Raw genomic sequence first — 23,139 nt, 5'->3', positions numbered from 1 at the left:
CCACGCTAGAACGCTTATCCAATGGTAAAAGGTCTTTGTCTGAATCGAAATGTGGAGATAGATCATGCTAGTTTTTGCCTAGAAATTGAATGTTATATCTAGAGAAAATTCTATTTAGAGACTTGAAAAGGCCAGCTACATAAGGGAATAGGCACGTAAATTTTTGGAATGATTGGTACGACATCAAGATCATGTTGTTGGTGTCAAATGGTGACAAGATCGGAAAGTGTCTCTTTTGTATATGTTTCTGCAAGATGAAGGAAGGATATTCATTCTTACGTAATACATCATACATCAAAAAAAGATTCTTATTGTGAAATTCTGAGCTAGACAGTCTAATAGCTCTGTCCACCAAACAGTAGATCGTACCAGTCTTATATAACCTAGGGTGGTGCGACCGATAATTTAAATACCTTTGCGACCACGTGGCTTTGTGGTACCAATCGGATTTGATGAGCTGATTATCGTTGATGATTAGTACGTCTAGAAAACTGATTTGGCCGTTGATTTCAGGTTCAAAGGTGAATTGTAATAAATGTAAATCCAAAAATTTGGTGATTTCAAAAAATTAAAGACGGAGCCAGGAATCGAACCTGGCGTCTAGAGATGCTTGGCCGGAGCCTTACTCCACTAGACCACCTAGCCGCCCTGACTCTGTTGTCATTAATTGCAAGCCATCTGGTGGATAAAGGCTCCGGCTAAGCATCTCTAGACGCCAGATTCGATTCCTGGCTCCGTCGTTAATTTTTCGAAATCACCAAATTTTTGAATTTACATTCTCTCAACAATATTCTTCTCGTTAATAATGATATGCACATCCGGATATTATTCAATAGCCGGCTTTGCCTGTCTTTTGTGGCTTCCCATCAGAAGCAAGAATTTTAGATGTAAACATTTCACCTACACACTATATTTTTACTTGTGCTTGAAGAGATGAAATTCTCAATACGTAAATTGTAATCTAAGGTGAAAGCTGTTGAAAACTTCAAGAAGAGTTTCAATTATATCAAGAATTATATCTTAGCTCAACTACCTGTTGCGATGTCACCAAAATTCTTTGACACCTAATTGATCAAACTTGAAGCGCTCTTTACCGGCCACGAAGCGTCGAATATGAACAAGTTAGCTAAGCTCATAAACTCCGAACGGTATCACCTTGTTAATTCGGTTTCTAGCCTAGACAATAAATGGCTTGTTAACTTAAGTAACGTTTCTATACCGGACAATGTGGCGGATGTTCTTAAACTGCAACCCAAACATGATACCACCTTCAAACCTAAAGAGATTCCAATTTTTGACCTCGTCTCGGTTTTCGAGTCCAACATCTCTCACATTTCACAGGATCTCAGAAACCAGGCCAGGCTAGAATTTACTAACACATTGAAAAAGTTTAAAAACATCCGTACTCGTTCTATGAATCACGATGCCGCTTTACAGTAAAAAATCAAAGAAACGTCATTTTTCCGTAAAGATAACAACGATTTAATGTTTTTAAGATCTGATAAAGGCAATACTACCGTCGTCCTTACCAATCAAATGTATTTGGAAAAACTGCTCCTCCAGCTTCTCAAAATTGACACTTGTAACATTGTCAGATTCGACTTTAATTGTACCTTGCAACTAGATGTCAAAAAATTAACGACAAACTGGGTTTGATCTGAACATATTTCCAAAAATCTCAAACGTTATATCGCCAAATCGGACAGTATTCCGCCACCAGCCTATGAGTTGCCCAAAATCCATAAACTTGATGTACCTACCGCAAAGAATTATCGTCTCTTTCACGAATAGTCCAACGTTTAACCTTGCTAGAACTCTTAGTCAATGGATTGGTAACAATATCGTCCCTCCTGTATCACGTGTCCAAGACATCTTTACTCTAGGTGAAGGTATTAGTCAGTTCATCCTCCCGCCCAATTACATTCTTATCTGTCTCGATGTGGTCTCCTTGTTCACCAACGTACCTCAAGATCTCGCGATCAACGCTGTCAACAGTAGGTGGTCTCAACCAGCCAACAATGTCCCTGTTCCATTTAGTGAATTAATCAATGCGTTACATATTTGTTTCAGGCTACTATCTTCAAGTTACCAACTACGCTCAAAGTTATGGTTTATCTACGGGCTCGCCGCACTCTCTAATCTTGTCCGATCTTGTGATGGATGACTTGGAACAATTCTGTTTAAAAGAAAACTGAGTTTCGCTTTTCCATTTTATTTCAGATATGTGGATGATATCATTACGGCTGCCCCCATTAACAAAATTAAAACTCTTCTTGAAGTTTTTAAAAGTTTTCACCCTAAGTTAAAATTTACCTTCGAACTTCAAAATCAACGGCCAAATCAGTTTTTCAGACGTACTAATCATCCACGATAAACAGCTCATCAAAACCGATTGGTACCGCAAAGCCACTTTGTCACAAAGGTATTTAAATTATCGGTCGCACTCGCTGTTTACTCACACGAACGATGCTATACAGTATCGATGTATGTGATTTAAGTATCAATTACTCAAAATTTATCAGATTTAAAAATATTTCGAATAAGACTATGAATTATCAAAATATCTCTTCTGATATTAAGACTACACGCAGAAATTTACCAAATCGATTAATTTTTACCAATTCAATCGAGCCGTGTCCGATTATTTTGTTGAAATCGATTAATCGATACATCGATCATTCTCAGATAAGTGGCCATCACTAGCATTGATCTCAACAATTTCAACATTACTTGCCACTCCAGACCCACATTGAATCCACGAGGAAATAACTAGGAATTTGAATGACACCATATTTTTTTTGAGTTGAATTAATTGAATTTATTCATGTTATTCGACTTCATTTTTCTATTCCAAATAATAATTATTATTTTTCCTCAAATTCAGATAGATTTATTGAATTGAAATTGCTTCATTTAAATTCAGGTATTTGGGAATTTTCTTCTTCTTGATTTAAAATTACTTTTTTATTTGAATTTAATTATTTTACTCTCTAAACATAAAATATTGGCACGAATCTAAAGTAATTCAAAGTAACTTGACTTATTACAACTCTTCCTAATTCATTTATATCTCAAATAATTCTCATGATTTCAGTTATCATTTTTAGTGATTCAGTGAATTCTCATTTATTCAGTTATTTTGTGTTAACTCAGGTGAATCGTAATTGATTTACAAACCTATTGACACGTCAATTCAGCGAGTTATTTTTCCCTCGCATTATTGAAAAATCGGATGTCAATGATGAATTTCAAACTAGTGGAAAAATTATGTTGCAAAGACACAAAAAATGTTCGGAAAGCATAATTCTGAAGATCTCAAGCCAGATTGATTGAATGAGTAATTATGAACCCTAACAGCATATTAATCATCTAAAATCTCTAGTTTTATGCATACATCGATGATTGGATGTGTTTATAACATTGAATCTTAAATCCGCTGATTTATTTGGAGATTTATTTTCATTTTCACTCGTAGATGTGTGTTTCGTAGTATTGTGTAGCTGGGCATTCGCTTATATTTCACATACACGAGTGTGCGTCCGTGGGTGTGCGGCCGGCAGCGTGTGCCGCGGCAACAATACCGAGGTCAGCGCTCGAGAAGGGGTCCAACAGGGAGAGAGGGGAGGTGCCGATATTTAATTCGTAAACGAATAATAATAATTCACCCAGACGAACAAAACAGCAATTTCCGTGGCGGCAAATCCAGATGAAATGGTGCATTCTGATTGGCCTAACGCTATCGCTTATAATTCAAAAACTATGCGTCGGACGAGCTTCCGGCAAAGAAATTCTCGGTTGGATTTGAGTCAGGTATCACGCTGGCTGGTCCGTGTCCCCCAATTTAGAGACATCCTGTATACCAGCCAACCACACTCTCCCCCTATGATAAATTCTCGCGCGTGAAAGTTTACGGGTCATTATCAACATTCCCAGCCAATCTAATTGCGGTGTCGCCATCTGGTCAACTAGCACAAAAGAATGTATTCAAAGTATGCCGAAAATATTATTTCTGAAACGGTATATTCCGCCGGCCATTTTGCTATACCGTCCCGTCATCCTGCATCGTCATCCTGCTTTGCAATCCTGTCCGCCATGTTGTTGTTTACATACGTCAGGCTGGGCTGGGTTAGGTGAGGTTAAGTTAGCAACCTCCTCCTATATCATGTCAGCCATCTTGCCCCGCCATCTTGTTGTTTACATTGGTCGGGTTAGGGTAGGTTAGGTTAAGTTAGGTTAGGTCGGTACCCCTACGTCGGTTGTCACCTTGTCGTGGTGTAGGGGCTTGGCGGTCGCAATGAATCCAGAGGACCCAATGACTAGGGCTTTAAAGTCCCTAGGCAAAGGCGAGACCGGACGAGCGACTATCACCAAGCACAACCGGCCCAGCCTCCCGAGGTTGGGTGAGGGAATGGTGAGGAATGAATGGGAAGCGAATGAATGGGATGTGGTCGAGACCCCTGAGGATATTCCCCCGAGACTAGCCAAGGTCGGACTAGTAATCCGCCGACCAGGGCTGTAAAAAATGTCTGTACCTTTCCTGTGGGTTTCTAGGAATCCGCAGGTTTAAAGTGGGAAAACCGCTATTTGCAGCCGGCTGGAGCCAATCGGAGGGTTGAATCTTGGATCTCGGGCGCATGTATGGAGGATTACCTGGTCAGTATTTCCTCATACCCGAAGCTGGTAGGGTATTTCCGGCAAGGTCTTACCCGAATGGGGGCCTACCCTGGCTCGGATTGACAGGGAAATCCCCCGAACGGAAGACCCTAAAGAGGTAAGGGGGGTGGGGGGGATCGCATGGATAGGGCTGACCACCCGACAAGCTGAAAGCAGCTTCCGTGCGAGTACGGGGTTAGGGTTCTTTCCGGTGGGGATAGATGCTGCACCGCGGTGCAGCTGCCATGATGGCCGAACCAACATTAGAAATAAATCACTTAAATATGGCACAATCAAACAAAACCAACAGAAACAAAAGTAATGACGATATGGAGTTCAAAGTGTTCGAGGTGGACCCCTTCGCGAAAAGGACCAGCCTCTGAAGGTCACCACCACCGCCTAAGCGGATCATCAGTGTGGAGAAACAGATGAGGGAGCCAGCGCCAGTCCAGACGCCGCTAGTTCTTGTCGACTTGGAGGTGCCAAGAAAGGAGGCGAAGGTGGACGCGCCCGGACCGAAGGGAGCGATCCCCAAGGCCATGGCCAAAGAGGGGGCAATGACGATGAGTTGCCCCAGTGCCACCAGCAGCGTCGCGGAGGTAAGCGGGAGGGACTGCCTGAAGTCCCTGATTGCTCTCATCGAGGGTATGAAGGGCTTCGCCCTAGCGCACAAAAATACCAACGTGATGCTAAAAGAGGACACGGCCAAGGCGGCCATAGTCGCCCACCAGGTCGAAAGGGCCTGGAGGAGGATGGAGGAGGAGCTGGAGGCGGCCAAGGCTCCACGCGTGACTGGGGTCAAGGCGACCCAGACAACACGGGAACCACTACCACAACAACAACAGGCAGCCGGGATGATCCAGGAGGCAGCAACGACCAAAAGGAAGGAGATCTCTCCGACCGCGGGGGCGGTTGAAAAGCGACCCCGACCCGTGGAGAAGGAAGAGGGGAAAATCGGAGGCTGGAGCGAGGTGGTGAAGAGAGGTGGCCCCAAGAGGATGGCCAAATCCGCTACCACGGCGCCCTCACCAAACCAGAAAGCGACAGCCGTGGCCCAACCAAAGAGTGGGCCCAGGAGGAAGCCGGTTCGTCCCGACGCGGTCCTCATAAAAGTAACAAGCGGCAGCAAGTACGCCGATGTTCTAAAAAAAGTTAAGGTGGGGGTGGACCCAGCTAAGGCTGGGGCCAACGTCACCGCGGAGAGGAGGACGAGGGGGGGGGGGGGGGGGGGGGCGACGTCCTCCTAGAGGTAAAGGGATCCAGTGGCGTCCAGACTTTGAGCGATGCGGTCAGGGGGGTTCCGGAGGAACAGACGAAGGTCTCGACCCTGGAGCCGTCCATGACCGTGGAGGTCAGGGACCTGGACGAGGTGACAACGGAGGAGGAAGTAAGGGCGGCCTTGTCGGACGCCCTGAAAGCTCCCCTGACGGCACCGATGAGAATGAGGGCAGGCTTCCGGGGGACGCAGACCGCGCTATGCAAAATCCCAAAGGGGACTGCCCGGAAGCTGGTTACCCTAGGAAGAATAAAGATAGGGTGGACCGTCTGCCGGATCCGGGAAAGGATCACGGTGGACAGGTGCCACCGATGCCAGGGATATGGGCACCATGCTGCCCAGTGTCTCGGCATCGACAATTCGGATGCGTGCAGAAATGCGGGGAGAGGGGCACAAGGAGAAGGAGTGTCCCAAGCCAGGTCCAAGGTGCACGCTATGTGCCGACAAAGGCGTGAGGGCGGACCACTTCTCCGGGAGCGGCAGATGCAGCGCCTTCAGGGAGGAGCTCCAGAAGGCCAAGCTGCGGCACAATAGACGGGCCACCACAAGAGTGCCAAACCACGGGAAAGTGGAGAGAACGGGAAGGGTGAGCGTAGAGCCGGTGATGCTCTCCCCTACCACAATGGGAGTGTCGTTCGGGCGGAGGCTCGAGTTCTCCACCACAGCATGCCAGGGGTGAGAGGGAACGCCACCACGGGACCCGGGGGCGGACCTGGAGTAGTGATACTCCAGGTAAACCTTAACCGGAGCCGTGCGGCCCAGGACCTGCTGACCCAGACCGCTGCTGCTCAAACGGCCGGGATACTAATCGTCTCGGAACCCAGCGGCGCGGGAAGGCAGGGGAACTGGCTGGTGGTCCGGAGGGGGGACGCGGCAATAGCGGCGACGAACAACCTCCCGGGCACCCTCACGCTGGAGGAAAGAGGGGAGGGGTTCGTCTGGGCGAGAACGAGTGGCTTAACAATCTTTAGCTGCTATTTCTCACCCAACGTCGCGTCCGGAGACTTTGAGGTCCAGCTGGATAGCCTGGAGGCCAGCATCCGGACAACGAGAGGCAGGATCATCGTGGCTGGGGACTTCAACGCGAAGTCCCCGAGCTGGAAGTCCTCGAAGCTGGACGCGAGGGGCCAAGCCGTTGCCGAACTCCTGGCAAGGCTAGACCTCCTTCCGATCAACGTTGGCACAGAGCCAACCTGGTGCTGGGAGAGCACGGGATCAAGCTCAGTGATCGACATCACGACGGGGAGCCCGGAAGTCGTAGCCGAAGTACAGGGGTGGCGGGTCCTGGAGGACGAAACCCTCAGTGACCACCGCTACCTCTGTATGAGCTGGGCACTAGAGAAGAGGGAAGAACGAAAAGGGAAGTGGCCTGACCGGGGGTGGATGGTCAGGAAACTGAACAAAGAGGCCATGGCAAACTCCTTCTGCAAAGGTGACACGAGGGGGACTCCAGAGGGAACTGATGCAGCTAGGTTGATGAGAAGGATCACCAGAAACAAACCGGCCAGAGGCAGAGCAACGTCGCACTAGTGGTCCGAGGAGATTGCGCAACTGCGCAGGGACTGACTCCGGAGCAGGAGGAAAGTGCAGAGGGAGAGAGCGAGGGGGAAAGAGCCAGGCGCGAGCCTTGAAATCTTCCAAGCGGCAAAAAAAAGGCTGCGGGGGGAGATCAAGGCGAGCAAGGAAAGGTGCTGGGAAGAACTGCTCCGCACGATAGAGGAGGACCCGTGGGGGCTTTCCTACAAACTGATCACGAAGAAGCTCGGAGGCACGAAGCAACCGGACGACCCCGAGGAGATCGAAAGAGTCCTGAACGAGCTTTTTCCCGTGCATAGGACCATGCCAGCACCAAGAGAAGCAGGACGGACTGAGCCGCCGGCCCCCTTCACAGAGGCGGAGCTCAAGGAGGCAGCCAAGAAACTAGCTAGTGGAAAGGCCCCAGGACCAGATGGAGTTCCAAACGAGGCTTTGGCAGTGGCAGTGAAAAGTGACCCGGAGGCGTTCCTGAAAGCCTTCAACGAATGCCTCCGGACGGGCCGCTTCCACGACGAGTGGAAACGCCAGAGACTTGTCGTACTGCCGAAGGGACCCCCGGAGGAAGGAGGAACCCAGAATTACAGGCCCATCAGCCTCATAGATACCACGGGGAAACTGCTGGAGAGGATGGTGCACGCGAGACTGGTGGAAGCCGTAGAAGAAGCGGGTGGTCTAGCCTGCAGACAGTACGGGTTCAGAAGGGGCAGGTCTACGATACAGGCCATACAAGACGGGGCGAGCATCGCCAGAGAGGCGAATGCGAGGAGAGGGCGACACGCTACCCCTGCTTGCTGGCGCTTTTGGACGTCAAAAACGCCTTCAACGCGGTGGGGCATAGCGCAATACTCGAGGTAATGGAGAGGAAAACCAGCATGCCGAAGTACCTCCTGGGCATGGTCGCGAGCTACCTGAAAAACAGGCGGCTCATGTACTATACCAGTGAGGGAATGAAAACACGCTTGGTAACGGCGGGAGTCCCACAGGGATCGGTTCTTGGACCGCTCCTGTGGAACTTAGCCTACGACGACCTGCTCCGGATGGAGATGCCAGAGGGGGTGAGCACCATCGGGTTTGCGGACGACATCGCGCTCCTGGTGACGGCAAGGACAGTGGAGCTACTCGAGGCAACGGCAGGGGAGGCCATCAACCGAGTGTGGGACTGGCTGTACGAGAAAGGGCTGGAGCTGGCCGAAAAAAAGACAGAAGTGGTGGTCCTGACTAGGAGGCATAAACTCATAGTCAACCCCATAATGGTCAAGGGGCACAAGGTGAGACCCACGAAGAGCGCGAAATATCTAGGCGTCACAACCGACGCCAAAATGAATTTCGCGGAGCACGTGGCGACGGCCGCGGACAAGGCCATGAGGACGGCGACGGCTCTTGGCAGACACTGAGAGTGATCTCGGCGTACCGCACCGCATCCACAGCACCGGTCATGGTATTGGCGGGGTTGATCCCGCTACACCTCATGGCGGAAGAGCGCAGGCGAATTGCCGCCGCGGCGACGGGGAGAGGCCTCCGCAGCAAGGCAGCCAAGGCCAGGCTGCGACGAGAAGAGAGAGAGACGACCATCCGGAGCTGGGACGAGGAGTGAACCAGCGGTGAGAAAGGGGCATGGATCAGGGCGACCATACCGTCCGTCGTGCCCTGGGTGGAGCGGAGGTTCGGCCAAATGAGCTTCCACCTCACCCAGGGGCTCACCGGGCACGGCTGTTTCGGTGAGTGCCTTCACCGTATAGGCAAGAAGGCGACACCGAGGTGCCACCACTGCGACGAGCCCAAGGACGACGTGGACCACACCTGGTTTCGCTGCCCGGCATGGAAAGACCGGAGGGATGAGATGGAAGGTGTCACCGGGAAAGTCGAAGGCATCGCCAAGCTCGTCAAGGCGATGCTGGAGGCTCCAAAGAAATGGGAAGCGGCGCAGCGGTACGCGGAAGGGGTTCTGCGCGCAAAGGAAGAGGCAGAGAGGGTGCGACAGGGGCAACCGTCCAGACAACAGCCCGCACCAGCGACGATTCGGCCTGCTAGCAGACCAGTGGACAGGCTGAAAGGGGGGGCGGCCGGGTGCGCGTGTGATTTATCATACACACACTCGGTTTGCTTCCTTAGAGGAGGCCATCTACACGACCGGAAGGACGAGATGAGACTAGCGAGTGGGGGCATCGAAGAAACCATGAGAAGGGTGGAGAACCTGGCGACCGAACACGCAGCCAGGCTGATCCGAGGAGGGAAACCCCGCCCCCCGGCTACGAGGACAGCGGAGGAGGGAGCGATGGTCCGGATGACCTACGGTGATGTGAATTACCTAGGTAACAACCGGGCCATCCTCTACCTCAAGAGACGGTGGGGGGGGGGGGGGGGGGACCCAGAAATTGGTCAACTCGACCAGCTCACTGGGGTTGCAACCCCCCGGGCGAGACGCGGTAGTGCTGGACGGAACTGTGTTCACCGCCAACTGTCAATGCGGCAGCTCGGCGGAACACGAACGCATGTTCCCCCACTACCGCACCACAGTCAAGAACGGGGCTACCAAGTCGAACTGGAGGATGACGGTGGAGGCGGCAAGAACCGGCGTGGCGGTGCAAAGAGGATACCACATCCGCACCGCGCAAAACATGCTAGTGCGGAGCGGAAACGGTGAGGTGAAAGGTGACGCAAGGAGGGGGTGTACAAGACAAGGTGCGCGAAGACACCCCCCCATGAACAGGTGAACTAGTGAAAGTGAACATAACGTAGATTAGATTAATAGGAATAGGAAACTAGGCTGATTAATGAACCGATTCAACAACAACAGCCAGTAAGATAGGAGTGCATACGAACTAGCGTACGAACATCAGTTGGTACGCTAGCGTATAGTTTAGAATAAGTAAATGGGCTAATGAATAATTGAACGAACTAATTAACAATAGCCGATAAAGACTAAGTAGTTATCAATTAACTAATAATAATATTAGGCAGTGATACGGCGCGCGGCAGCCAGGCCAAACAGGTCGATGCCACGCCACGAGAAGAAGCGAGAGGCCAGAAAAACAGGCCGGCCACAGGGACGGGGTGAAGTAATGCGAAAGCGGTTCCGCCCCGTCCTGGGTGTTGAGCGGCGGAGGGGTTTAAGCCGGTAGGAATCCGGCACTATCCGATGACATCCATTCGAACAACCGGATGTCTTTTGAAGATTTCCCCTTCGCCGCTGAAGAAAAAAAAAAAAAAAAAAGGTCGGTAACACATCGACTACATGCCCCGTCATCTTGTCCAACATCTTGCAGGCTAGTCAGCCATCTTGCATGTCAGTCAGCCATCTTGCATGTCAGCTTGGGCCGGTAACAAACCGACTACAGGCGAGGCGCGTCCTGCAGCACCATATGAGGTCGGTAAGTCAGTTTGAGCCAGAACCCCTCTTATATAACTACTTGTGGCGCTCGATTATTCGTGAAACGTTCATGAATACCGATTTGTAATCATGTGGCCGGTGGAATATAAATTTGCAGCAAACGCTACGAACATTACGAAAAATGTAATTGCCGTTCTGAGGAAGTGAATAATGTAACTCAGCATTTATGTGGACTGCACTAGGTTTGTGTAGATTAATACCATTGTGATTAAATCTTTTTCATTACACCACAATATTTCTTTTTTCGAATGCAACAGATTACTAACGCAGATGAAATTGAGATTCATCTATCATGCGTTCACTTGTTCGTACAAAATAATCTCTCTATATCTATAAAATGTGAAGAGGTGACCCGCGATATTTCAAGACATACGAAGTTTTTTTTAATTCTCTATCTGCCAACCACATGTTATCAGGATAGAGGAAAATTTATATCTTAAACTGAAAGTGATTCAAAATTTCCAGATGGTCGTTATTTCCAGATGGTAGTGATTTTTCCATGGCAGCATTTTACTACTTGTTCAGTACTGTAATTACTCGTTTTTTTTTTTTGTGAAAATAAAAGAAAAAAAAAGACGTGAATTCGATGGACAGGCTTACAAGACAATATTAAGAGAACGATAATAAATACGACTTTGACTCTCTGTTGAATAAATTAAATATAAATAAAATGTAAATGGAATATAAATAAAATATACGTAAAATGGTCGACAAAATTGTAAAGGTAAAATAGTATAGATAAAATAGTTCGAATAAACAGATTGATAAATGGTAAAAACAAAAGTGTACACAAAAAAAAAGATCAAAAGTTATTCATTCACACATCCAAACATTCACACAATTTAAAAATACGCCTTCTATGCACAAGACGTTAAAATTAACTTGTCCCTTGTCTTTATCGTCGAATACCGTTGCACCAGATGAATCACTTGCCACTCCGGGTATTATACTCTTCTCCACTCTCGTTTGATGGATGCTTAGAAATCTTGTGTCCACCTTCAGGTTGCGTCGTTTATTCACGTTGAGATGGGAGATGAGAACAGCAGGGATTGTAATGACGTCGAAAATTCAGTGAACTGGTACTGGGGATTTGGATCTTTAGGAAATCTTAAAATCGACTTGGTTTTCGACTTCTGCGGAGTATTATAATTGTCGGGCCGTACGGGTTGGTGTCTTTCCGCAGAGTCCTCGAAACGTTCAACCGTTTCTCCCGCCTGACGCCTGGATCGGGATGGCTGTGTCCAGCAACACTTCGCGGGCATTTCGAATTTAGAATATCGTCACATTTACCCCCCTTTTTTCATGAGATGGGTTATCACTCGTGAAAAAAAAAAACACTCACTTTCGTCACAATTATTCTTACAAACTAGGCCATTCACACTGCATACTACACACCATAAAATTATTTACAAATTTCTTAATCTATATTCATCTTAGATTTCGTCAGGTTCTCTTACATCTAAATCTCCTGCAGCAATGAAGGAACAATCAAACAGTACGTTGGTTCGCATCTACCTAATTGTAGAACAATTCGTCATTTGTTAGGTGGATTGATAATATCGACGTAACATAGTTCGATTGTATGTACCCTTCACCTTATTTTCATCGTCAGTGTCGACGAGAATATACGCATTCACACCTACAATTTTTGATATCTTATAAGGACCTTGAAAAAGATGGAAAAACTTCTGCGTAACTTTATCGATTGCACTAGATTGCATGGGAACTCTAATAAGTACTAAGTCATTGATTTTAAGTTCTACTTTCGATTTATTTTTCTGTTGTGAACGACGTCTATGAAAATTTTTTACTAATCTTTCTTTAGCTAATTCTAATTGTAAATTTGCGTTAGTTGGTTGTGAATCAGGAAATTTAATCAATTGCTGGATCTTGTCGGTATGGCTTTTATTATACTGGAGTTGATATGGGGTAAATCCGGTACTTTGGTGAATTGTCACATTTGAAATTTTTTCAATCGTCGGTATATATTTTGCCCATTTAGTGTGTTGTTCTGCACAATAGATTCTAAAAAATTTTCCAAGTTCACGCATAACTCGTTCGGTAGGATTCGACTGAGGATGTCGTATCGACGAATAACAAACTTTGATATTTAGTTGTTCCAATCCATTCTTCCACTTTCCAGATGTAAATTGTGTTCCGTTGTCCGAGAGTATACGGTTTGGTTTTCCAAACTTGGGAATATAGCAATCAACAATTTTCTTTAGGCTCATTTGTGCAGTGGCTTTTTTCATAGGATATAATGTGACATATTTTGAAAAAGCATCAAGGGCAACTAAAATATATTGTACTCCACCAATTGATCGGGGTAAGGGACCATAAAAATCAACAGTAACCAAATCTCCAGGTCTATCGGATTTTACAAATTGATATTCACCTTCCATAGCAAAGTTCAAATGTTTTGTACGCTGACACAAATCACAAGTCGTCACGAATTTTTTTACCTCTTTTGCCATCTTTTTCCAATAATAAAATTCTTTTAAATAATAAAGCGTCTTATATAGACCAACGTGTCCTAATTTATTATGTACTAAGCTAATCAATTCTTTGGTCAAAATATAAGGAATGCAGATTCTCCATTTGGTATTATTCTTATTGCTAATAAACAACACGTCATTATAAATTTCATAAGCAGTATCAGTGTTACTTTGATTGCTCGAGTTAAACTTATTTTTTAAAAATGGATCCTCCCGCTGTAATTTTCCAATTTGTCTAAACTGCTTTGGTAATCCAATATCTATCGTTACTGATTGTATTAGTGGATTTGACGACTGGTCATTATTTAAAACTTCTGGCGATAAAAATACAGTTAACACTGCGATTATCTTGTCATTAGATGTCTCTTCATAAAATTTACAATCTGGGTTACGACTAAAGAAATCTGCGACTATATTGTCCTTTCCTTTGCAATATTTCACCTTAAAACAATATTGTTGAAGTAAGAGACTCCATCTAATCAATCTGGCATTTAGGAAAGGTGTTTGCTTCAAAAATGTGAGTCCTTTATGATCAGTTATTATTTCAAATTCTCGACCAATTAGATAATATCTAAATTTAATAACTGAATAAACGATAGCTAGTAATTCTTTTTCGGTAGTAGTATAGTGGATTTCACAACTAGATAAACATCTGCTAACCAAACCTATCAAATTTTGTTCATCGCGATCATTTGTTTGGTAAAGAATGCCTGAAATTCCTTTATCGCTAGCATCGGTTTGTAATTTTATCGGATTATTAGGATTAAAATGTTTTAGGATCACGGTGTTGATAAAATTATTTTTAACTTCAGTATAAGCTCGGGAATGTTCTTCAGTCCATTTCCACACGGTATCATCTCTCAATAAGTTTCTAAATGGCTCTACATAAGTTGCATATCGAACAGCAAATTGTCGGTAGTAGTTGCATATGCCAAAAAATTTTTGTAGTTGTTTCTTGTTTTCAGGTTGTGCAAAGTCTCTAATGATCTTAAGTTTTTCGGGATCAGGAGATACGCCTTCGGTTGATAAAATAAATCCAAGAAACGGTAGGGTATTACTAAAGAATGTCGATTTTCGTAATCGAAGAGTGAAATTATATTGTTTCAGTCGGGTGAATATTGAATCTAAATGTTCTAAATGTTGTTTGAAATTATTCGAAGCTACCAGTAAATCATCTACGTATGGTGTTAAAAATGTAGTAAAATCGTTATTAAATGCTATATTCAACGCTCGAATAAAGCCTGACCCAGCAGTTTTTAAGCCGAAAGGTATTCTACAGAATTGATACAGAGTTGATCCATGCAAAAATGCGGTATAAGGTCTTGATTCTCTTTCTAGTGGAATTTGCCAATATCCATGTGTTAGATCGACACTAGAAAAATATTCAACTCCAAAATATTTTTGTAAAATTTCTGCAATTAAAGGTGGTGATTCGTTGTCAGATTCTATTATATCATTTAAATAACGAGCATCTAAACAGATACGTACACGATTGTCTTTCTTCTGTACGATACGAAGGGGATTACAAAATGGGCTTATCGATCGCTCGATAATTCCAGACCTCAACATTTCTCGCATTTCCAAATCAACGGCGGATTTCAATGCTATTGGTATGGGATATGACCTACGAATAAATGGCTTATCATTAATTAGTCTTATCTTATGCTCATATATATTGGTGCATCCTGGTTTTTCAGAAAAAAGTTCTTTATGGTGTAAAATTAAATTGATTACGGCTTCTCTTTGACAATCCTCTTGTAACGTTAGTTGAGACGCGATCATTCGTAAATCCTCAAAGAAATTATGGTCTTCCGGACTTACATTCAAATTACACTGTACTGGAATTTCCACTGAACGAGTTCTAATTGCTAACTGTTTTCGTGAAAACCCCCCTGAATCCTCGACAGTCCACAGCTCATCATCAGCATTTTCATACTGATCAACTGTGTCATCATCGGAATCTCTTTCACAAACATTTAAATCACAAACAATTACATTATCACTAGCATTACATGGCACATTAAACAAACTATCAATAGCAAAACATTGTGAAGTAACTTCCTCTTCAACAGGCAAGTTTCCAATAAGAATTTCAGAATTAACCTCCTCTATAATAGGCAGGTTCTCTATAGCAATATGCGAAGTAACTTCCTCAATAGGCAAGTCTTCAAAAACAATTTCGGGAGTAACCTCCTCTACAATAGGCAGGTTCTCAATAATAATATGCGAAGTAACTTCCTCAATAGGCAAGTCTTCAAAAACAATTTCGGGAGTAACCTCCTCTACAATAGGCAGGTTCCCATTACACATTACATTTTCATTGCAAATTTTTTCACACACATTTAACTCAATATTATTATCTTCAGATAAATTCGGTAAGTTATGAGTCTCTAGAGAATTGAAATTAACTTCATGATTCCTTTCCTCAGACAATTGATTCACGTGATGATTACTGTGATCCTCTCGATTCTTCCTGTACTGATTTTGATTTACCGATTGGATATGTGTAATATTATCTTCACATGAAGACCCGAATTTCTCCGAAGAAACACGACTGTACGATACAATACTACTATCAACTCGAAATCCATTAATATCAATAGTTCCGTTGTTATAATCTAATATAACTTGATTCACTGTTAACCAATCGTCTCCCAATATAACATGGACAGATAACCTAGGTACGACTAAAAATGCATAAGTCATTCTTCGATGCTCAACATACATATCAATAAGTATTTGTCTTTTAATTCCTACGCTAGTTTTGCCAAATGCGGGAAATATTTTTAAATTTGACACTGGTAGTTCCGTCAATTTCAAATGACTCGACAATTGTTTATAAAAATTTTCTGATATGCAAGTTAGTTGGCTACCCGAATCTATTAAGGCTTGTACTGTATATCCACCGATAGATACTAATAAGTGAGGACATTTTAAACTGTCATTTTTTTGTTGTTGTTTTGGTTTATTTACAATATTCCCTGTTAGGTCCTCTACTAAGTCATAATAACCATGATACGATGTAGGACCTCTGCTCATCGCATCAGTGATTAGTTTAAATGATGATAAGTTTGACCTTGATTATTGTAAGACGTTCGTTGGCCTGGATGTCGTGAAGTACTAGCTATTGGTGGTGGCAATTGAGTGTTTGGTAATATGAAATTATGTGATGCCATTTGACTATTAAAATTTGCTCTTGGTGTGACTTGATGATACTGCTGTTGTTAATTATCAATCTTTTGTCGCTTATAATTCCTACCTCCTTGATAACTCAAATTCCGTATTTGACCACTATTGTTACTGAATTTGTGACTCTGATTTTGATATCTATTTGAACTTTCTTTTTCTTCGTGTGTACTATCCAAATTGGCTAAGGTTTGTAAAAGGACTTGGGTATCAGCAAAATCTACAGTGGCTAAAACGTCTCTTATTCTAAAAGGCATTTGTTGTATTATCGCATAATTTACTTCATATGTCGACAACCTTGGCTCAAAATATTTAGCTTCCTTACTTTGCTTTGTAAAATAACTTTTTAACGTACCTTCTTGTGATTTATATCTACGTGCAGCCCATTTACTCTTTGCTTTAACTTGATACTGCACGGAATAGAATTCTGATTTAAAATATTTTTTGAAATTTTCATAGGTGTCGCACACATCTTTATTTAAATCTAACCATACTTTGGCTCTACCTATCAACGAATTATTGAATACCCATACTTTCTGTATATCCGATACGTTACTCACATTAAAATAATTTTCTAAATCAGCTAAAAATTCTAAAGGGTTTTGATTCTCTTCGTCACTGAATTTAGGGGCTTTAATTTCAAGTTGTGAACATTGAAAATGATTCATCAATCCACCCATCAATTGAGTTGTTGTATCTACCTGTTGACTTGATGAACCTCTGCGTAGCTCATTCAAAATTCGCGCTTGACTTTTCTTTTCTTTTTGCAACAAGCTGACTTGCTTTGCCAGTTCACTACGAGAATTGAGATCCTCCTGTTGTTTTTTAAGCTCATCTTTCAGTCTTTCCAATTTCTCCTTCTCCAATCGTAACTGTTTGAGTTGTTCCTCCATGACCTTGTCTAACGGAATAGACTGAGTCGTCTTCCTACGTCTATCAATAGTCAACGGTGTGGTGGTAGTGTGCAGGCTAAGCGTTTTTGCTCTCGACCTAGTAACGATTATATTAGCATTACTTTTACCCATCAACAATGTTTGTCATTCTATGTCTGAGTTGTTATTCCTAAAGGCTTAACACGACTCTAATTCGTGCCTGAACGTTGGGCGCCAAATGTAATTACTCGTTTTTTTTTTTTGTGAAAATAAAAGAAAAAAAAAGACGTGAATTCGATGGACAGGCTTACAAGACAATATTAAGAGAACGATAATAAATACGACTTTGACTCTCTGTTGAATAAATTAAATATAAATAAAATGTAAATGGAATATAAATAAAATATACGTAAAATGGTCGACAAAATTGTAAAGGTAAAATAGTATAGATAAAATAGTTCGAATAAACAGATTGATAAATGGTAAAAACAAAAGTGTACACAAAAAAAAAGATCAAAAGTTATTCATTCACACATCCAAACATTCACACAATTTAAAAATACGCCTTCTATGCACAAGACGTTAAAATTAACTTGTCCCTTGTCTTTATCGTCGAATACCGTTGCACCAGATGAATCACTTGCCACTCCGGGTATTATACTCTTCTCCACTCTCGTTTGATGGATGCTTAGAAATCTTGTGTCCACCTTCAGGTTGCGTCGTTTATTCACGTTGAGATGGGAGATGAGAACAGCAGGGATTGTAATGACGTCGAAAATTCAGTGAACTGGTACTGGGGATTTGGATCTTTAGGAAATCTTAAAATCGACTTGGTTTTCGACTTCTGCGGAGTATTATAATTGTCGGGCCGTACGGGTTGGTGTCTTTCCGCAGAGTCCTCGAAACGTTCAACCGTTTCTCCCGCCTGACGCCTGGATCGGGATGGCTGTGTCCAGCAACACTTCGCGGGCATTTCGAATTTAGAATATCGTCACAGTACCTTATAGAACCATGCACAGGTAAGCAAAAGTATTGTTTTGATGGTTGAACGAAATTGATGAAAATACAGAGCTTACATTGTGGGTGCAGAAATGCATCGGGTGTGGAGCGTATTTTTTGTTGATTCTAACCGTTACATGAGTGAAAATGGAATTCAAACTTGTAAAGTTATATCAGTTGTCGAAATGTGCTGCGTGAAGCACAAAACATTGAAGCGCGTAGCGCTGAGTTCCTTGAAAGGGAGCAGCGTGTTGGGGTCGATACGTGAAACCTTTAGTATAATATAACATACGCCATTTACAATACCTTGCCATTAACATCAGTCTTTTGAAATATTCGCCCACTCTTACTCTTAACTCATCTGTCTAATTTCACACCAACAGGCTCCGCAGTTTACATTTCTCTTCGATGGGCATTTAAGAGACGCTATTTCATAATATTCTATTGCATTAAATAATTGTCATTGATGAGTGCTGTACGTTAATTTCGACAAACGATAGTTTGCACGAAATACTGACTTTTATGCATCGTGTCTTGTTTTAGGATTCACTTCTAAATCTGAGAGTTACTCAAGTCCATAGAGGTGCTGTTATGATTAAATCGAGAATTTTTATACAATTGGATACATGTCTATTAAGGTCCAGAGAAGGTTGAAAAGCGTGATGATCTGCTTATACATATAGTCAATTCGACACCGTCATATATCTGAAACAATTTCAGAGTTTAGAAAAATATTAGAGCATACATTAATAACAATATATTCACTTTGTGATACTTTGTAATGCAACTCTAGTACTTCAAATGAAGCTGAGGGGAGCAGCTAAAGTTAGTAGTCAAACGTGTTTGACTTTTTTGAAAGAAAATAATACAGTTCAGTTTTATCGTCATGATGACGTAAAATTGTTGGGAGTTCTAGTTATTTCACCACATTTTGATTTTCATACTTCACTACATTATTTGAATGAACATTAGAATCTTAAATGTTGATTCATGTTGCTAACTACAGCCTTGTGTACTGCAACAGTCGAAGCAGATAGACATGCTTGACAGATATGATTACAAAATACTGCACTATCCGCACAGAAATTCACAAGTTCTCAGTGGAGCATTCACCATATTTCATGGGGGTTTACCTTTTTCATTCAATGCATCTGGTTAATTCACATCCTTATTTTCCCTGTCCTTAAGACTGAGCACAATTTCTGTCACGAACGTAATAGTAAGAACAACAGAAGTATCTGTAAAAAACAGACGGTACAACAATCACATATAACACAAAAACATTCAATTAGTCATGCATTTGTACTACAATTATATGTTTATGAAGTCTATAATTTGTTTCATATGGTAACAGGTGCTTTATCACTAATAGTATTGTGGTCGGCGCATAACGCTTGTTGCTGGAAAGGCAATGGTGCTGATGGATAAGTAGATGAAGTTTATAATTGGCGAGTCAATAAAAGACGGTTCGAGACAATGAGTAATACATAGAATGCCAATGTCCAAGTAGATGTCCTTCTGTGTTAGGACATAGTTATGCCGCAACGTAATGTTAGTGAGTTCAACAGATAAACGGTCGGCTAAGAATGGACTAGGTGGCTGCGAAACATAAAACAAAAAACAATCCGGGTTTTATTATGTATGTAGCTGAAACAAAGGAAATGATTTTAGCTTATTAAACGAGGCTGAAGTTACTAATGTTATTGTAACAAAACATCAAGGAAAAAAAGTACTATTGCCCAATTTTAAAATGATTTGAAGGAGTTGGCTTTTCAAAGTGAAAGTATGTTTCGTTTATCATGGTTTACTAAATATTGTACATTCTCGAAGGTGCGAAGTGACGATTTTTCTCAAACATGCATCGTTACAGCAACGTTATTAACTTCATTCTCATCTTATTATTGTGTTTGCACATATCACGTGAGATTGGGTGATTCAGTCAATATGAAAATGTATAGCGTACCGTTGTTTTAAGTATTGACAAATGTATAGTAATCTTTTTGGTGAGTAGTTAGTGGTGCTGAACAACAGATGAATGAAGTATACATTTTAGTAGTCTGATGGCCATCGGTTTGTTCCAATAAGATATGCAAAATGTTGAGTTTTGTACAGCTGTCGGTTATCTTCTGTTTGGAATATCGTCTTGCCGGAGTTTAACATTTACAAGTTCCAATGAATTCGAGCGGAATAGGAATGGTCCAAATGACTGAAATAAATGAAGCAACAAACAAGGAAAAGGTTCCATTTTATCAATGATAAGTACTACACCGTGCGACACTGAATCAAAGTAATATATTGAACAAATACATACTAAACTTACAAATTAATAAACAAACAAGTTATGCATTTGGTAGAAATGAAGAGGTTGAGGCTAAGCTATTCATATATTAAATGTTTTGTGTATAAATACAATCTAATGAGAATTATCGAATTACTATACCGTCTGATTTGAATGACGCATCGTAACTATACTTCCAATAGCTTTGGTTAGCATTGTTCTATCTTATGATTCATGACGAGCGAACAACCTTCTTCTTGGCATTTGCGTAATAGCCATGTATGCATGTCACAAATGTTGCTTATTATATTCTGGTTGTTATTCAGGCTGTTTGTCGAATTTGTATCTGATTACAGAATATCTCATCTTTTCTTTGGTTCGATTCTGTGTTTACACCTACCTCAGACGATCCATTTTGTAAAATCACAAGAGCCCGTAATGCAGATGCCACTAATAATTCAGCTTCAGAGGGCTGGACTGGCTTTTCTTAGGAGTCAGTAGATAAATCGGAATCTCCACTGGACGTGTTGAGTGTTTATGTACACAAATCATACCTCTAAGAAATATCGAATTTTAAGGGAAAAATGTTGGCCTTCTAATTGTAAAGGTTAATAATAATAACAATCTGCTTGAAACCACAGTGGTCATTCTATTTCACTCTTAGTACACTCAATCACTGATGCACTCACTCACTTATTTTATAAGACCAATTGGTATGACTGATTTTCACGAAGATTCGAGCGGAATCGTGTCCACAAGGTGCTCTGGCGTAGAGAAGAGGAAGAAAAATAATTTCCATGTTCATCATCTTTGAGAGCTGATACTGCGGAAACCAGTTGACAGATTTCGATCAACCTTTCTCACTAAGGTTATATATCGGCCAGAATTACCAGCTCTGTAAGTCTCATTTAAAAAAATTCACGCGTTCCTAAGATATAACGGAATGCTTATACATGAGAAGATGGAAAGTAGTTCGGCCGGGTAAATAATTCTCGGCTAGCTTTCGCCTTTATAACTTGGCGGCGATTCGCTGCCGCGAATCTAGATATCCCGAATCATGAGTCGATAAACAGTGTTGTCGATAAATATGTACAATACGCTGCTATGGAAACTATTTTTCACAAAAAAACTCAGATTTCCCATGCCCTGTGCAAGATTTAATACAAACTATAAATCCTTGTTACGAGTATTATGTATCGAGGTGATTTGGTTGACTGAAGTGAAACTCCAAAGCAAAGGACTTGGACGCGTCGATCTATGGAGCGCAGGACTTAAACGGCGAAAACTCCGGCGCAAACTACCTGGATGCGTCAATTCACGGAGTGCAGAATCACGTTAGGTTAGGCAATAATAATGATGCTACGTCCGTGCTCATGGGCGGCCATCTTTAGATCTCGCGCAGCCATTTTTATGCAGTTTTGTCAATTTTTCTTCCGATAATACTGTCATATTACACGTTCTGGTTTACTTTTAAATCAATACGAGGCAATATTTCGATGGCATTTACTACTTTGTTCAATTTAAAGTTCAATATGCATATCGGTTTGATACATAATGAGGTCCCAACCAGCGTTCCGTGCCTCAAGATTTTAACAAGTTTTTCCGTTCCAGTGCATGTTTGGATTCACTTTAAAATCAATCCGGAGCGATATTTCGATGGCAGTAACCCCTCTTTCAAATTGTAACCCCATGCATATGGCCGTTTGTCATTTATTGAGGTCCCAAGCCTAGGGGCAGAGAAGAAAATTTTTCATTCTACATCAACTTTGGCTAACAATAACTCCGAAACTGCGGGACAGATTTGTATCCGATTCATAGAGCAAGGTCAGATGGACAAGATCTTCCTGTCCTGTAAGTTTTGTTAGAAAATATCCTCCGGTTACGAAGGTATGATACTCTGATTCCCGACAGAAGTTGGGCCGCGTAAATGATTCTCGATTGGCGCTCGCCGGTTTACGGGTGCTTATTAGCGATTCGCTGCCGCGAGTCTTGATATGTTTCAAATCCAGCAGAGTTATATTTTTACGATATTCAAGTTATGTTTATTTGTTTATAATATGACATTACTTAATAATGACAATGTTTCACGATCAATCAAGACCATACAGGCAATGATCATTAAAAAGCTGTCGAAAAATTAAAGCAAATTCAGAAATCATCAAGCAGTCAGTATATATATTCGAATGGAAAAATGCAAAACTCACCTAAGAACGCTGTCGGTGAAATAATGCCCGTTCGTTTGGCTACCACAATTGCGATTCCTGTCTCCATGTAGGGTACTGTAAAATCAACCACTGCCTCCCGCTCAGAATTTATCATCAAAGAAGTCATTACCATGTCAGTTCTTCGGTTAACCAGATCAGCAATTAGTCCATTCCACTTGCCATTCTGAAAAACAAATGTATAATGTATTGTTACAAAAGTATCTTCCCACTCTGTGTATTCGAACAAAC

General features: G+C 42.6%; 1 protein-coding gene across 1 annotated transcript in view; it reads right to left on the bottom strand.

Moving 5' to 3' along the window:
* Nucleotides 1-23,139, bottom strand: part of LOC124300690 (glutamate receptor ionotropic, NMDA 2B) — a 1,918,249-nt gene that overhangs the window by 864,320 nt on the left and 1,030,790 nt on the right. Inside the window, exon 10 of the mRNA XM_046755014.1 lies at nucleotides 22,891-23,074. Within this exon, the coding sequence (XP_046610970.1) occupies nucleotides 22,891-23,074 (184 nt within the window). The remainder of the gene's footprint in view (nucleotides 1-22,890; nucleotides 23,075-23,139) is intronic.

Source organism: Neodiprion virginianus, chromosome 3 (assembly GCF_021901495.1).
Source record: "Neodiprion virginianus isolate iyNeoVirg1 chromosome 3, iyNeoVirg1.1, whole genome shotgun sequence".
Lineage (NCBI taxonomy): Eukaryota > Metazoa > Arthropoda > Insecta > Hymenoptera > Diprionidae > Neodiprion > Neodiprion virginianus.
Note: the sequence above shows the minus strand (reverse complement) of the source record. Positions and strands in the feature narration are given on the sequence as shown.